This window comes from Patagioenas fasciata, chromosome 20 (assembly GCF_037038585.1).
Source record: "Patagioenas fasciata isolate bPatFas1 chromosome 20, bPatFas1.hap1, whole genome shotgun sequence".
Taxonomy (NCBI): domain Eukaryota; kingdom Metazoa; phylum Chordata; class Aves; order Columbiformes; family Columbidae; genus Patagioenas; species Patagioenas fasciata.
In genome coordinates, this window is record NC_092539.1 from 3065370 (window position 1) to 3082855 (window position 17486).

Sequence of the window (17486 nt, forward strand, 5' to 3'; positions counted from 1 at the left end):
TAGCAGATGCCCGGCTTTGTGGCTGACTGGGGCTGCTCAGTGTGGAGCTATATGAGCAGAGAGCTGTAAATGCCCTGTATGCAGAATTAGCGCAGACGGTTAATAGGACTTAAGTGCAAGGAGAGTTTGCAACACTGACCCGCCATAAGACAGAAGATTACATAGACTAGAGTATTACTTTAAAAAGAGTCTTGGGACCTGATCCAAACCCACAGAAACCAGGGAGGGCTTTGCCGTCAGCTTCCTGCGGGCGGCCGCTTGCAGCGTACCGGAGCCATGGGGCGGGCGGCAGTTTGAACAAGAGAACTGAAAGAACCGTCCGGGCAAGGCTGCTTGGCGGAGTCTGATTATGAGATTTAGAACTCGTCCCTGCCGAAAAGCCGCCGTGCCAGAGATTATTTCGTAGTCTGGTTAAATGCCAATGAACTGAAATTCTGCTAATTGGCCTGGCATCGCCGTGCCGGTGCTTTGCCTACGGTCGCTGTGAGCAGCCGTACCGGTGCAGCCGTGCGTTGCCAGCGAATCTGCCGGGCCAAGGCTGTGCTCGCACCTCGGAACCGGCTGTTTCGGGTCACTTTGGGGTCTGTGTGTTTGAAAGTCCCTTGTGTCTGCTGACATTCAGTGTGTGGATCTCTGCGGGTTGAGCTCTGCGAGGTGGCTTCATCATCCTACCGCATCCCTCTGTCCCCCTTGTGCTGGTCGTGTCCCCAGGACGACTGGTGACCGATTCCTACCTTGAATGTCCCCGTTGAACACTGTGCCTGTGTTCTGCACCCTGTGCTGCTCTCCAGGCTCTGTCTCTGGGACAGGCCGCTTGATGTTTTGTTCCCGGTGATGCTTTTCCCATCTGTAATGTCAGAAGAATTGACCTGGTGCTGGAAGCTTTAACTGGAAGTGTCGTAGAACTGCAAAATGTTGATTTTTAAATGTCCAGGTTATCTTCATTTGTTAAGAGTTGGCAAGTTACATATATCAAAATGTTCACTAGTTTCTATGCTCTGGTTTCTGGCTTCATTCCTTGAGATCGTGGGTGGAGCTGATTAAGAGAAAAATTAAACATCTAGAAGCACTTTGTAACATATGATCTATTTGTAATCGAAGCCACTATGAATCCAAATGTCCAGCACCTCTTCTGTGATCTTTTGGTAGCAACACTGGACTGTATCTTGAAAATGTGATCTGTCATTTTCCGTTCTTAAATTAGGCTGATGCATCCTATTCCAGCCTATGCAATTACTAACGAACCTGTGCAATTATGGCATCTATTGTACAGTCGTTCTGTGCTACGAAAAATCCACTTTTAACAAACAAATTCACTTTGACAACCTGTCACTGACTTTTCCAAAGCAAAATATTGGATAGAAAAGTGTCACTTGAGTGAACGTCACTATATTTTTGTAACATCTGTTTGTTTTGATGTGGTTTTGCTAGAGCAAGCAGCTGCAGCTGGAGGTTCAGCCCTGGTTTCGCAGTGCAGGTGAGCGGAGCGGAGGGAGTTGAGAGCCCTGGAGCCCCCGTCACCATCCCCTGCCGTGTTGTTTCACTGCATCAGCAGAGCTCTGTGAAGCTTTGGCCAATGTGGGGCTATGGTTTCTGTTAACTGTAAATATCCCTGCGTGTTACATCACCGGAGGAGCAGAGCAGAAGCACCTCTGCCAGGTCACGTTGCCTGTTCTTTGGGTTTTCAGCCACGTGTGTCTCAACAGATTATCTTCCAGCATTGCTGTCCAGGGACTGTTAGGCACAGGCCACCTCCTCAAGTGAATTTCCAAGAATACAGTCATTTCCCCACTCAACAGCAATACTTGAATCAAAATTTTTGTTATTCTCCATGTGAGTTCAGGGGCTGTTTTCCCAAGCTTAGTTTCAGAACTAATCTTCCTGCAGATGCTGCCATTATCTGGGTGATGTGTCTCCTCCCCTTAACTCACCAGCTGCACTCTGGTTTTGAGCGTGTCTGTCTCTGTTGACATGAGGACGCTGTATCGCCTCGCGGCCTTCTGTGCTGGGCGGCGTATGGGAGGAGTAGTTAACATCTCTGCCTTTTCTACTGGATCCTGTGAGTTGTTTATGTGACAGCATCAGAACGCAAATTGTATCTTGGGCTGCATCCCCAGCCCTGTGGGCAGCAGGTGCAGGGAGGGGACTGTCCCCTCTGCTCACTCTGGTGAGACCCCCCTGCAGTGCTGGTCCAGCTCTGGGTCCTCAGCACAGGACACACATGGACCTGCTGGAGAGGGGCCAGAGGAGCCACAGGAATGACCGAGGCTGGAACAGCTCTGCTGGGAGGACAGGCTGAGAGAGTTGGGGTGTTCAGATGGAGAAGAGAAGCTCTGGGGAGACCTTAGTGCGGCCTTTCCAAGACTTCAAATGGGCTGATAAGAAAGATGGGGACAGACTTTTTAGCAGGGTCTGTTGTGATAGGACAAGGGGTGATGGTTTTAAACTAAAGGAGGGAGATTCAGGCTGGACATGAGGAAGAAATTGTTGTCCCTGAGGGTGGTGAGAGCCTGGCCCAGGTTGGCCAGAGAGGTGGTGGATGAACCATCCCTGGAGACATCCCAGGCCAGGCTGGACGGGGCTCTGAGCAACCTGAGCTGGTGAAGATGTCCCTGCTCATGGCAGGGGTGGCACTGGGGGAGCTGTGAAGGTCCCTTCAACCCAAACCATTCTGTGATTCCATGATCATCAGCTTCTCCAGGGGTGTGATGCCCAAAATCAGATAAAACCCCTTTCTTGCCCTGACAGCCCCCCATGAGTGTGCCAGGTGGTTTACCTGTGGTGTCAGTTGGTTATATGAATGCAGCTCGATGTGGGAATGAGCCCGTGGTGCCTTGTGTAATGGTACATCTCAGGTCCAAATGGGGCAGAAGAGGATCACAACTGTGTGCTGCCCAGTGCTCTGCTCAGTCATTACCTCAAGCAGCCAGACAGGTAGGTTTTGATCTTGCAGACATTTACACATCTGAGTAATAATTACTAACACACCACAGTATTTGGCATCACAGCTGTTTGTCGGTGCCATAATGGCTGGGATGCTGGCTGCGCCCTGGATGGATGTGTGGGTAGGTGTTCCCCGCGGGAACGCTGCCTCGCTGAGGCTGTGTGGGTGTCTTGTACTGATTGAGTGTGGGTGCAGTTCTTCTGGCAAAATAAACCCTCCTGAGTGAATCAAGCTGCTGCCATGGCATAGAGACCTCCTGGCCAAGGGCTCCTGCACAGGGGGGTTCCTCACCACGCTCAGCAGAGCAGAGACACCAGGAATCAGGAGGTGACAGTGGGTGTTTCTGACAGCGGTGGAAGGTTTTCTGCCATGAGCCATTGGATTTGTAGAAATAACCATTGATGGAGTGATCATGGTAGCTGCTTTGCATGTTGAAAGCCATGACTATTAATTAAGATTGTGCTGTGAGAGCTCATTTACTTACAGCTCTTAGCACATAGAGACTGAACCTCTACAGATCCCAACTGACAGTTAAAGCTGGCACTTGGTACGGCCAATTCATTGATATAAGCACATTTACACTGGTGTAAATGTGGCTGTGCTGCACATCGTGCAAGTGTGTTGACCAAAGTCATGTTGAGAGAAGCGTATTTATGTTGGGATAACTTTGAATATGCTTTGAATTGACTCAAGAGAACTATCACACTATAAGGATGCCTCTATCCAGGATGTAAAGATTGTGGATGGACCAGTAAGCAAGTCCTTGAATTAATTTCCTTTTTTTTACATGATACTGTTTCAGTGTTTGTCATTTTGTGTGTTTGTATTTCTCTATGTTTGGGGTTTTCTTGTTTGTTTCTGTTTTTATAATGGGTCTAATAGGCAACGAGCTATTTGGGAAACATGCAAATGGAAGATGGGAGCGTAGATGCGGTGGAGGTGAGGCTGGACCGTACCCCACCGCTCGTGTGCTTTGCTGTGCGAGAAGTGCGGTGTGGAGCAGAACGGAGGAAGGCTCGGAGCGGGGAGGAGGCAACGATTCTCCCAGCGCGGTGAGCAGGCCCATGCAGACACCTCAGCACCGCCACCTCCCTGGTTTGGAAGGTTGCAGTCATGGTCTTGTGCTCTGAAGGCTTACGTTGCAGCAAAATCCTTTAGTTTTCCAGAGGTCTGGATTACCCTGTGCACCTTGGGAGAGTGGGGCTGGGCCATCCGTGCCCAGAGCAAGGTGGTGTCATGGTGCTGCGACCCTCAGCAGCTCGTGTCGCTTCTCCACCTCTGAATTTTAATCCGGAGGATGGAGAAATAAAGTTCTGCCTCTTCGCCGCTTGGTTTATAACCCGTGCAGGTGTTAGAAGCTGGAGATGAGGCCAGCTCAGCTTTCGCCTTGCTCCCTCGGAGCTGGTACTGCCTTTGCCAACCCTCATTTTCATAAGCCATCATGAGAATTTTTGTCTTGGTCAGCTTCACTAAACCTTTTTTTTTTTGGCTTTCATACGTAAAGCCCGATGCCTCCAGGACTACTTCTCTGTTACTGCTGCATAGTTTGAGTGGTTTTTAATGCCATGCCGGTAGCGTGGGAATGTCTGCACAGCAAATATGACGGCTGCGAGTGGCTGGCTTTCCTTAGCTACCCTCAGAGCCCTCTGGAAGTTGTTGGCAGACCCAAGGTTGAAAGCCACTGGGTAGGTGGTGAGCAGACAGAGGGACAGTTTCTGCTAAATGATAAAGGACCCTGTTAAACGGTGTTTATCTTGAGACAAATTTAGAGTTAGCTGGATCCTTGCAACCAGCGTGGGGCAAAACGAATGCGTCCGTGTGTGGAGAACGAGGATCTCCTGAGCTCTCGCAGCGTTCTCCAGTGTCAGAACTGGTGCCGCACACGGTGATGTGGTGAACACAGACTGCCAGGGACTGATTTTAGCAGTGGGCGGCAATCACACAGAAGGCTGCTGTTTGTTTTCCTCCCCTCCCACACGCCGGGGAGTAACATTTACAATTAGGGCCCTGTGTACACACCTTTGCTGTGGTGTCCCCTTGCTGAAGGGCCAAAGGAAAGTCCCAGAATCAATCTTCTTTGAGGATGATTTTTTAAAGCATCGGTGTTCATTGAAATCACAAAGTGCCTGGAATACAGTGAGATCCCATCAAGAGAATGATTTTGTCTACCCTGCCCAATGAACTTGTGGACTTCAACCTGAACTGGGTTTGTCCAGTGAGGGTGCTCTGAGCAGGTCTCCTCCTGTAACAGCGACCTGCTAGGTGTGCAAGCAGGGGTTTACTTTGCCTTTACAAAGTCTGTCCCCAATTCAGCCAGGAGGTCTCAGACTCCAGTGACATGTGCATGCTGGGTGTGAAATGATGGATCATGAGGAGCAGCAATGCTTTGGTCAGCTGGGGGCTCTGGATGAGCAGCAGCCATGGAGCTGAGCTGCTGTGATTTATAACTGAGGTGATGGACTTACTAAATTATCATTCTGCCCACCAAAAGTATTAGCGATGGCAGTTCCCTGCTCTAAGAGAGGTGTCTTGGTCCCATTTTATGTTCTTGCTGACCATGTTCTCCTTGACCACATTCTCGGTGGGGCCATGGAGCCCTTTTGTTCTCTGCTGCTGTTTCTGGCATTTGCTGCCCCAACAACACTTGGGGATCCAAAGCGGTGGAATCCTGGTGCTGATGCAATGCTGCGGTTCAAAAGGAGGAAGCAGAGCAGGACAGTTGATCACCAGCTTGTATGAAATGGTCACGCCTCGAGATGGGAAGGATGAACGGCAGGTTGTGATATATTGTCATCCGGTGACTGGCATTGTTTTCTTCATAAAAGACGAGAAATAATCTTGTGTTACTGCTGCACTTATGGTTTGTAATGTTGCTGTGTTGTTTTCCTTCTGTGGAGTAGCGTAGGGGAAAGGGACCTGGGGGTCCTGGGGACAGCAGGGTGACCATGAGCCAGCACTGGGCCCTTGTGGCCAGGAAGCCAATGGTACCTGGGGTGGGTTAGAAGGGGGTGGTCAGTAGGTCAGAGAGGTTCTCCTGCCCCTCTGCTCTGCCCTGGGGAGACCACACCTGGAATATTGTGTCCAGTTGTGGCCCCTCAGTTCCAGAAGGACAGGGAACTGCTGGAGAGAGTCCAGCGCAGCCACCAAGATGCTGAAGGGAGTGGAGCATCTCCCGTGTGAGGAAAGGCTGAGGGAGCTGGGGCTCTGGAGCTGGAGAAGAGGAGACTGAGGGGGGACTCATTCCTGGGGATCAGTATGGAAAGGGGCAGTGTCAGGAGGATGGAGCCAGGCTCTTCTGGGTGACAACCAGTGACAGGACAAGGGGCAATGGGTGCAAACTGGAACACAAGAGGTTCCACTTAAATTTGAGAAGAAACTTCGCAGTGAGGGTGTCAGAGCCTGGCCCAGGCTGCCCAGGGAGGTTGTGGAGTCTCCTTCTCTGCAGACATTCAAACCCGCCTGGACACCTTCCTGTGGAACCTCAGCTGGGTGTTCCTGCTCCATGGGGGATTGCACTGGATGAGCTTTCCAGGGCCCTTCAACCCCTGACATTCTGGGATTCTGTGACTCTGTGAGTGAGGATGATGATAACACAGGTTAGCTGAGGCCATGTGTCCATTGAAGCCAGGCCAGTAGCAGGCAGCATGGTTGCTCTGTTTTCTGGGGAAAAAAATAGCTGTTTCCGTGGTCAGGAACCCCAGCAGTTTTGCAGGCTTCTCTTTAGAGCTGTGCTACCACTGTCTTTACAGCGTGGAGGCACCGACCTGCCATTCATCCCTACATTTGGATGGGGAGAGGAAAAGGCGCCGCATTTAATATCGGAAAAATGCAGGTGTGGTGTGAAAATAATTCGGGTAGGCTGCAAACTCAGCAGCCGCTGTTGCTCTGCAGTGTGGTTTGTGGGATCCTGTCAGCTGGTTTGGCATTTCGTGGCTTTACTATAAATGGTGATAGCGATGCTGTATTACGCGTTAACACTTCTTTTTCCTCCTGCGAGCTCTTCCATGCTTGGCCGCGACGTTGCAGCCCAGACCGGCCGTGTAGAAGCCGCCTGCAGGTGCTCTGCGGGTAAGGAGAGCAGAAATGCCTTTCAGATCTTGGGCATGCGTTCCCACAGCTTCCTGCTGTCCCAGCTGCTGGTGACACCAAAACCCAAGTGCACTGGATGTGACTGGAGGTGAAAACCTCAGCAGGCTTTTCCACAAGAATTCTGGCCTAACTGGCGAGTACGACCGAAGTGATTCATTTTCTGCTGCCTTTCGCCTTGCCATCCCTCCCAGACCTCTGAAAGGCGTTGAAGACATCGGACATTTAGACCATGTCCTCAAGTGCCTGCGTTTTGTGGCAAATAGAGGATGAGGAGTGAGGACTAGCCATGGGCTTGATCCGGCTTCCAGTGGATTACCCCTTTTGGTTTAGATATTAGACTCACATCTTGGTTTTTTTTAAGCTAATGTGGTTGGAGATGCTCAGTCTGCAAGACTTGGCTATAATCCTTATAGAAATATGTTCCTTCCTGGGGCCAGTGGTCATGTCAGGTGAAGCAAGAAGCCTCCGTACCCTGTTCATTGGGAGCTGCCGGTCCCCCATTCTTAGAGATACAGCTTTCCCAAGTCATGCTGCCTTCTTCGCTTGGTTTTCTTATGGTTTTGGTATTGTTTAGAGCCCTGACAGCCTGCCTGGATGGGGCCACAGCCACCCTGCATGGCCCTAAACTTCATAAAGCTGGGACACTTCCACAGTATGAGCAGAAGGCACCGTGGGCTCTGAGGGTCTTGGATTTAGAGCTTGTTGGTACCTCCTGTGCCTCCCTCTGTGCCACTGGTTAACACCTGATGGGGAGGATACAGGAGAATTACTTAAGTATTGCTGTTCTGCTGATGCTTTAAGGCTGTTTCCATGACTTCTGCAGGAACTCGTAGATAAACAGGGAAAGTAACCAGAGTTTCTAGGTTCTGCAGTGCTAAATAGGAGGTTGCTGTTGCACCAGACTCACGTTCCAGCTGCGTGGTCTCCTGCAAATTATAGAGGCAATTCTCAGCTCTTTTCATACAAATGGGTCTTAACAGGGAGTCTGCGCTGAGGGCCTAAAATGCCTACGTGAGTTTTCGGCAAGGCTGATTTTTCTTCTCTGTTGCACTGTGTTGGTGCCGCTGGACTTAACAGCATCGCTTCTGGGTCACGCTGCAGCGCACCGAGGAGCCCGTTTGGTCCGTGAAGGAGCAAAGATGTGCGTTTCCTAGGATGAAATGATTAATTGTGTACTCAGGGTAGAGAGGTCACAGCAGGGATATCAGAAAAGTGCCATCAATTTGCTGTCATGGTGTCGTTAAGTGTGTTTTTGTTGGTATTTCTGGGGCTCCCAGTGCAGTGAGGTGGGTCAAAGTGGGCCAGCAAGGAGCGTTTGAGGGTCGCTGTCCTGATCTGCTGCTTCCCTACCAGTAATATTTAGAAGGACAGATGGATTTGCTTCCTCCTCCCAGCATCTTCATCCAGCTGCAACTTTCATGCTACTCCTCACTGATGAGGAGTGTCGGAGGTGGATTTCACCGCATCACATCCTATCTCCCATTTGGTAAATTAGTAATGCATCACTATACCTTTCTGTGGGAATCTCTCTGTCCTGGCTGCTTTTTCAGCCAGGTTGAAGGCCAGGTGGGTTTAAAAATGATGATATTTTAAAATCGGAAAACAGCTTTGATTTATTGACCTGCTGCCTCTATGAATCGAGCTGTCTGGGCTGGCATCTGGAGATAAGAGCCCGTCGAGTAATTGCTTATTATTGACTGATTGCCAGCTTGGGCAGTTTGCTTGAAGAGGAATCAATAGCAGTCAATCTTCAAAGTCTAAACTCTCAGCGAGTATGACCGGCTTCCAAATTGAGAGTGACAGGTCAGGATAACTCCATATCTGATATCCCAGCTTCGTGGTCGGGTGTAATCCTGCGGCGCAGGAGGAAGCACAGGACGTGATCTTCCTGCATTGAGGCTTTCGCATCTCGCTCGCTTTAAAATCTGGGGTTTTTATTTGCGGGGATTTTCAGGGCCAGATCCCACCCTGGCTCCAAACCTTCCTCCGAGAAGCTGGAGCATCCTCAGCACCCCTGGGATGGGTGGGAGGGCAGGACCAGTGTGAGCGTCACTGAGTCCTCAAAGCACAGAGCAGGGAGGGGATGAACAGCCCGTGCTGTGACACATCCAAACCAACCAGTTCGCATGCTTTATAAATAAAACAAACTGTCTATTTTAATGCATGGTAACAGAGATTTCCTTTCTGTGCGTGATTCTATTTAGGTGACAACAGAACAAAATCTCCAGTGTCACCATACATTTCATCATTCCTTACGGAGACTGTCGCTATGGTGAACGTTCGTTTTAAGCAAGCAGACATAGCCCTTCTTTAACACTATCATGACATGTTGCCTCTTTTTTTGTGGATTCATGTGTAGGGCTTAAAACATAAAAGGGGCTTCGCGGCATCAAAGACATTCCAGACTTGTTGTTTTATTTGAAATAAATGTTTAGATGTGTGTAAGGTCTGGGGGAAGCCTGGCGGTTGGATTGTGAACCATCTCACACCTTGGGCACAGCCCGCTCCGGATCTTCCCCGGTGCTCAGGGCTCTGGGCTCTACTCAAGCAGGGTTTAAAACTTGAAATAAGAGCCTTTGCTGGGGGCGGGGGAGGCTTGGAGCTCATCAGCTACAAAGAGCAATTAAGCAACAGGACATAAAATAGATAAATGGGAAGGGGAGCGGCAGTACCCTGGTAATGTGGGAAGAGGAGATTGGAAGAGTGTTTCTAAAGTATAAATATTTGTCCTTAAATTTGGAGCTTTATTTTCACCAGGAAAGCTCTGATTCGAGGTGTGGCGTTTGGGATGAGGGAGAAAACACCTCAAATGGAGCAGTTTAATCTACAGTGGTCTAGGAGAGAATGGACAAGATTACTTGAACAGCCTTGCTTAGATACTGGATTTGTTGTCTACTAGCAAATCCTCATTTGCGTGGGTCCTTAATCTGTGGAGTTAAATGTGTCTCCGGGTCTGTTACCTCCTGTGCTGCAGAGTTGAGAACTGGATTTGTAAAGCTGTTCCTTTTTCTTTGAATGTTCCCCCTGCGCCCCAAATTATCTTCCTGATTTTTTGTTTTTTTTAAAAGCAAAGATGAGCCAAGGAGTGATACAAAAGACAAAAAAACCTCCCAGCGAGAAGCTATTTTGATTTTAAGATGTGGTGGATGAACTGTCCACCAGCTCGTAGAGAAAAGCCAAGAGCAAGCACTTAGAGCGTGTGTCGCAGGGAAACCACTCGCCCCCCCTCTTCCTGAAAGGGCACGGTAACGTGAAATGTTTTCACCTCCTTGGAGGTGGAGGGTTGGGCAGAGATCCTCTCTGGAGCCCTGGGAAGGGACTGGCCCTTGTTTTTGGGGGCTGTTTCGCTCTGGCTGTCGCCCTGAAATGGCATTTCCTCATGTCTGCAGCAGCCCTCATTTCATGAAATGGATGCAACTGCTGAAAAAAGATCTCGCGTGAGCATGCTCGCTGAAGATTAATCCTTTAGAGGGAGTTGGAGAGTTAAGCTACTGTAATTTCTCTGCAGTTGGCTGCAGTAAACAACTACTCTAAAGACACGAGGAAAAAAATCGACGGAGGTATATGGGATTAACGTACATATCTTTTTGTGTTTCTACTTTCAGGTCGAGGGTTTGGTAGAGGTTTTTTTTCTCGGAGAGCTGGGGAAGAGGGATCTGTGTAATGATTTTATGGGTGACCTTCATGTTGTGGTTTCTTTTTTCCCTCTAGGCCACAGTAATCCTATTGCGGTGCGAGGCCATCCTGAGGCGCGGGGCCGATTGTAGAGCTGGGGTAGAGCACCAGGGCGGCTCCATGTTGAGTTAAATGATTGTAGGAGGTGAGGCCTGCGCTCCTTGAGGGCCGAAAACACCCAGTCCTGTCAGCCGTGATCAGAACCCAGTGGGACTCGGTCTATCAAGCAAAGAAAATGTGGAAAGGGATTAGTTTTGCTTGCCTACAGAATAGTTTTTAATTTTTTAAACTTGCTTCCCCTCCTTGCCGTGCCCGAGGAGCTGCAAACCTGTTGTCAGATGGGGGGCAAAAGAAATAACCGTTGGGATATTTTGGCTTTGCTTTAAAGGATGACGACTTTCCGCACGTCGAGGAGAGGATGCCTCGCCGGCCAGGTAAGTGTGGCAGGGTTGTGTCCAGGTGACAAACCCAGCCCCGTCCCGCCCGGGCGCCGCGTTGCGCCTGCATCCTGGAGGAGGGAAAAACTCTGTTAGCGAACAGCATTTTATCTCCAGAAGGCCTGGGGGAAGGACGATGTGATTTACTGCCCTCGATGTTTTATATCAGCTTCCCCCAAAACGCGGCACAAGCCACGTTGGGCCAACCCGGGGGCTCCCGGGGCCTCCAGCAGAACCGGGGTGTCTTGGTTGTCCTGAGGCTGCTTCAGTGCAGCACTGGAGCTGCGAGAGGCCGTGCTCACTGACCACGGCTTGTGTCTTTACCTCTTAAAAACATCTCCCTGATCCTTCTGAGTGATGTGGAAATGGAGGTGAACCCTCAGCAAAACTCACCTGGCTTGGGGGGGTGGGAAGGGCATCGTTTGGAGTGTGTTACCTAATGGGAATAACTCACTCCCCTCTAATTGTTAGAGGTGGCTCCTCAGCAAGTCTCAGGACTGTGTGGAAGAAGGGCACACCCTTCCTGCTGCGAGGAGGGGATAATAACAGACCCAACTCTGCCTATGCCACTGCAGACTCGTGTGTTGCACGGCTGGGACGTTAGTCCTGCTGCTACCTGGGCTTGGATTCGTGTCCAGCGGCAGCAGGACCTCGTTTGTGATGTTGCGTGTTGGAACGTGGCTTTGTATTTCTTTGGAGTGGCATGAAGAAGGGAATAATAATTCAGTAATTTTGCCAATGTCGGTGGCTCCCACTGGGTTGGCCCCGTGGTAGCTGCAGCTCGCGTGCGCTGCGCGGCTGGATGGCAACGCTGTCGGGTGGCTTCAGAAGGGCACTTCTATCAGTTCCATCAGACTTGGCTGAGCTTGAGATGCTGTGTATTTGGAGAAAATTCTGCGACCCCGATGCTGAGGTTGTTTTTGCTCAGTCCCTCCTTTTCCCCTCCTTTCCAGGAGCCCTGGCTAGCACAGATTGTCTGTTCCGTGGATGGGTTTAGGGAACATTGATGGTTGTGTGCGTAGGGGGAATAATTAGCCACCAAATGCAAATAGATTGTTTCTTGCCGCTTCAAAATCATTGTAATTTCTATTGAGGATGGGTTAATTATATCTTCATTTTGATGGGTGTAAGGAAAATGATAGAGATACAGCAATATAAATCTATATGGGGAGGGGCATTGTTTTCAGAACACTGGTTTGGAAACTGTAAGAACAAAGGCTCCTGGTCTTGGAGGAGCGTGGTTCTGTTGGGACCCAGCGGTGCTGCGTGTTTCTCGATGGTGGATGAGTATTTTCTGGCTTGGATTTTTACCTCATGCCAGTGATCTATCTGTCACCACAACACGGGCTTTTCAGTTCAGAGGAAAAGAATCAAATTCTGGTTAAAGCGCATCTGGTTGAAGGGCTGAGAAACAGGGTTTTTTGACAAGCCAGGGTGAAAGCAAGGAAGTTAAAATAAACCTGAACATTTATTGCTGATCGTGGTGTAAGAAAAATACGACTTTAACCTAAAGTGTGTAGGTGGGGGCTGCTTTACCAGTGCAGGACCAGAGGTGCCGTGGGCCCAGGACTGGTCCATACGCTGGAACAAGGTGCCTGTCCTGGCCCTGGCAGTGCAGGTTGTCACTGGTTTCCTTTTGCGGAGGGTAACTTAGGGACCCTGATCTGTCAGCTCATCCTCTGTTGCAGCCTCACTGCGAAAGGGAATCAAGTTCATCCCTAAAGCGGTTTGGACCAGCTTTAAATGTGTTCCTTTGGTCTCCAGTACCAGGGTGGGCACCTTGGCACCAGAAAATGGGGGAAAAGCTCCACAAAAGGACAAAGGTGACACTGTTTGCTTAGTGCCATCTATGCCTTTTGGCTCAAAGCCAGAGTAAAGCCCTCCTTCGTTTGTTGTTTTAGGGAAAAATGAGGAAAATCAGTCATTTTCAGTGGCTGTGGAGAGAATGGTGCTTCAGCCTTACCAAGCCTTGGGCCTGGGGACTCTGCATTGGAGCAACTTTGGCGAGAGCCTCAGCCCATGGCTGGTTCCCCATTCTCCAGCAAGCCCTGCAGCTGGTAAATCTGAAAGGAAAAGAATAGCTACATCCAAATTTAATTTCTATTTGGTTTCAACATTGCGGATGTGTCCTTGGACTCAGCAGATCCCACGGAGGGGGCACCTCGTGCCCTTTGTAAGGCCAGACCCAGCCGAGGTTGGGCCTTCGGCCCGGGCTGCTCCAGCCTGCTGGAATGAAACGGGTCCAGAATAAGATCTTAGCGTAAGTGGAAGTGAACTTTGTTCAGCAGAGGAACTGAAACCTGAATTTGGGACTTGCTTCCCTCTTTGGTATCACAGCAGCCAGGGGCTATATTGAAAACAGAAAGAACAAAATGCAACTGAATCTTACAGGTGTATCTAAGGAAACCTTTTGCAACCCCAGCAATCACAGGGAGGATAAAGTTACTGTGCTGGGTAATACATTGCACTCAAGTCCCAGTCTTTAATAATCAAATAATGACCACTTCAAAGCCTGGTGTCTTTGCTTCTCTCCCTTGTCACTGCTTCAACCAACCTTTAGTCAATTGGCAATGACTTTCAAACCAGACATTATGATGTAAGCCTTGTAATTATTTGCTGTGATGAATCCTCTTCCTGCTGTTGTGTGGAAGGGTTTTCAGTAATGTTTCTCCACCTTTGTGCCTTACCGAGATCCACTTGAATCTGCTGCTCTCCTGGTCGTTTTGAAATCCAGTTTATGGCTGAATTTCCTCCAGCAGCTGGCAAAGGGGACTCCCTACCCCCTTCTCCACAAGGATTAATAAGTGAAGTTACAGGCACAGGAGAAGGAGCTGCATTTTTTTAACCTGCCTGTGAAATTATTAGACTTAACTACATCCCCGTGCTGGATGCGGCTTAATGATTTGATCAGCGTGGAGGACAAATGTTTGGGCTTCCGAGTGTTAGAGGAGCAATGTGACGCGGTATGTTACGCTTGGGAACGTGTGGTCTGTGGTGGAAGGGAGGATGGAATTAAAACGCTGCTTTAAAGACCTGCAGGTGAAAAATGGAATAGAACAGAGCGGGGGAAATGAGCTGCAGGTGTTTCTTCAAGCGCCATCTAGTCTGTGACCTACTTGCTGCCACAGTGTTTTGCAGCTAGAGAAGCAAACAGGAGTGGCTGTTCCCGCTGGGAGGATGAGGCGCTGGTAGGTGCTGCAGCTCTTTCCGGGGGTGCACCTGGAGTCTGCGGAGCCGCTGCTGCAGAAAGCAAAGGGAGCAGCTCTGAGCCCTGCGTTTCCTGGTGCTGGATCCTGGAACCAGGCTCAGATTTATGAGCTGGTTTAACCACGTGGCTCCATGGTGCAGGACCCAGCGCCGTGCCCGGAGGGGCGTGGGGCGCTCGGGAACAGGCCTGTCTGGGACACGATACCAACAGCAGGAATTATCCATCCTAACCTTAATAATCCACTGCAAACCACAGGTCTGCCTTCTCCCGCTTCTGCTCCTTCAGGAGCCTCTGCTAACCTGATCATTCTTCATCTCATCTTATTTTCCACATCATCAGTTTGATTTCTCAGTACTTTTACAGTCCTCAGTGTTCCCGGGAATCTGTGCCTCCATCAATTATCTCTATTTCTTTCTCGAGGCTGTAGCAACCTTGAACCACGGCTTCCAGACTATTTTTATAACTCACACTGCTTATTAGAGGAGTCCTTCAGAAATAACTGTGCAGTTCTTACCAAGATATTCCCAAATCTTTGCAGTAAATAATAACCTCAGCTCTTGCTCATCTGAATTGAAGGCTCTCCTTTTCCTCTTGTTCACTTCTCCCGCTGGGGTTGGGGAGTTAAATGCTTTACCTTTACCTTAATTCGCATATGTATGTATACATGCATGTCACAGCGTATCAGATACTCCTTTAACCATATGAATCATGATGCTGAGCATCTCGTGCATCGATTAGAGTCGCTCTTCTCCTTGGCATTTATCAGCAAGTATTAGCATGTAACCTCTCTTTGCTTGATTTTGAAACCAGTTCTAATATCTTCTATGTGTGCTTCAAGACCAGATAACTCCCATTAATCTCGGCAGACTCCATGTGGAATTACTGGATGGGGGGACCTGCTGCTGTGGCTGCTCTTGCTCCCTGACACTTTTCCTGTATTTCACCTGGGGTGCTGCAGATTTACCTCTGTACAAAAAGCAATTGGGAGGTAACCTCTGTATCTTTTCTCTTCTTTTTGGGGGGTATATTTGGTATATTAAATAAATGAAGTGGCTCTAAGAGTGCCTGGAATGGCAGCCTCGCTCTGTCGATGGCATATAGGGAGTCACTTGTGAGCGAGCAGCCCAAGGTTATTTAACTCCAAAACTTCAGCGCTTTCCTTGGAAACTCAATCCAAGAAAATATTTTCTTTGGAAAGAAAAAAATGAAATAATAAAAAAAAAAATCCTCTGTTTCTCATAAGTTGTGAATGGCGCTTTTGTCTAAGCTGATTATTTTATTTATTCCAATAATCCTCTCTTCCAGAAGAAAGGAAAATTAATTGTCTTCCCATTTCCATCATGATTTGCCCTTCAGACAGTTACCAGGCAAAGCGCTTAAAACCTGAAATGAAAAGATGGTGAATGTTGAAAATCATCGAGCTACTGTAGGAACGTGTTTGTATTTTAATAGGGTGGTATTCAAGTAGCCCCGGAGAGCGCTATTTGCTCTGTGTTCTGTAGGATTAGGAGTTTGAAAATGGAAACATGGGGTCAAGCCTGCTGTGGTAGATAGCGCAAGTCTTCTGTAGGATCTTGCCAGCAATATGGACTGCCTGCAATTGAAGCCTTGAAATTATGCAGCATTAACGGGAAGCGTTGTCCTTGGGCCTCATTGTGCTCTTTGCTGGGGAAGTGGCTTTGCTGCATTTCAGTGCCGGGGGATGGACAAGGACTTGCTGCCTCACACTGTGATGGTGCAAGATTTTCCCTTGCAAGAGCTTTTCACCGACACCTTCCCGGCTCGTGGTTGTTTTTACCTTTGTCTGGCTGAAAAACAAAAAGAAGTTACCTGGTTAATTTGGGAAAATGCTGGAGTGCTTCCTTAAAAGGCCCAGGAGTGATGTACCATTCAGTGATGAATCTCAGAGCTTTTGCGGGTGCGTTGGTTGACGAAGGGAGTTTCATATTTTATCAGCTAACATATGTATTTTTTATAGCAGGCGGGGTGTTGGGGACCTTTGGGTAGCTGAGGATGCTGGTGATGTGAGGCAGCAGCACCGCTCCAGATCCAGACCAGCATCAGGGCGGCGGTGAATCTGCTGCCACTTTGCTTTCCAGTTTGATTCCACTAAGCTTTGGGAAATACAGAAAGCTGGGGCTGGCCTGACTTCTGATGGGGGATTATGCTGAGGGCAGGCAAAGAGGAACAGCACGGTGTGTTAAACACAAGAGTTTCGCATAACAAAGAGGGTTTGTGGCCCCGCCATCCACGTCCCCATCAAAGTTGCACATCCAGGTGTGGGCTCCTGGGCACAGGGGAATTCGTCTCTGCGGAAAAGGTTCTGGCACCAGACCTGGCTGTGCCCCTGGCTCTTTCTTCATCTCACAGCGTGACCGGAGGCGTTGGGGATAGTTTGAGTGCTGCGTTTCAACACAAGAAACCGCACGGCAATAAATTCCTCATATCTGTCCTATGTTTCCCCCTTCCCTTGTGTAAAATTGCTCCGAAGCAGCAGCGTGTAATCCCTCATGGAAGAGAGAAGGGTAGGAGTTAATTCATTTTCATGATCTTTCCGTAGCACTTAGTCCAGCTAATAGTAATTTGTCTCTCTTGGCTGCTGCACTAATCCCATAAGGGACCCGGTGGGAGAGGGCTCGGCACAAAGGACGCGCGGCCCCCGGGTGTTTCCATTAGCTGAACAGCACGTGTGATCACCTGTTGTGTTTACAGCCAGTTTTGTGCTGCTGTCTCAGAGGGAAGAGCAGTGGAGGAATCCCAATAGCACCCAAATCCAGGAGAGCGTGGCACCCGGGTGAGACAGCGGGACCCAAAGGTCCCCGAGCACCGCGGAGCGGGGGGACTCTGTCCTAGTTAGTGCGAGCTTAGGGGACGTAAATCCAGGTGCGTGACTGTCCTCCTTGGGTCTCCCCCGCTGTGCTGTGCATACAGCAGTCTTTTATTTTCTGTTAAACACCATAAACCTGGCAGGGGAATTCATTAACGTGACTCCCGACAGACTTAGATTTTGCCAAAGATTGGTTTCAAATCACTCTCCCTACTCTTAATCGGAGAGTTCAGAAGTCCTGGGGGTGTGTAGATGTAGGCTGTGACACAGACCCACCCAGTTTTGTTCATTCTGTACTGGTATGGA

General features: G+C 49.3%; 1 protein-coding gene across 4 annotated transcripts in view; it reads left to right on the plus strand.

Moving 5' to 3' along the window:
* The window catches only part of EHMT1 (euchromatic histone lysine methyltransferase 1), a 113358-nt gene that overhangs the window by 9797 nt on the left and 86075 nt on the right, over nt 1–17486 (plus strand). The window contains exon 1 of one of the 4 annotated variants that reach the window (XM_065853576.2): nt 10510–10593. The exons of 2 other annotated variants lie outside the window; for them this stretch is intronic. Coding sequence is in view for 1 of the 2 variants with exons in the window: in XM_065853572.2 (XP_065709644.2) it covers nt 11098–11142 (45 nt within the window). In the remaining variant the exon portion in view is untranslated. Of the gene's footprint in view, nt 1–10509; nt 10594–10896; nt 11143–17486 lie in introns of those variants that run through there. One more of the 4 variants, XM_065853572.2, reaches the window with a different exon arrangement.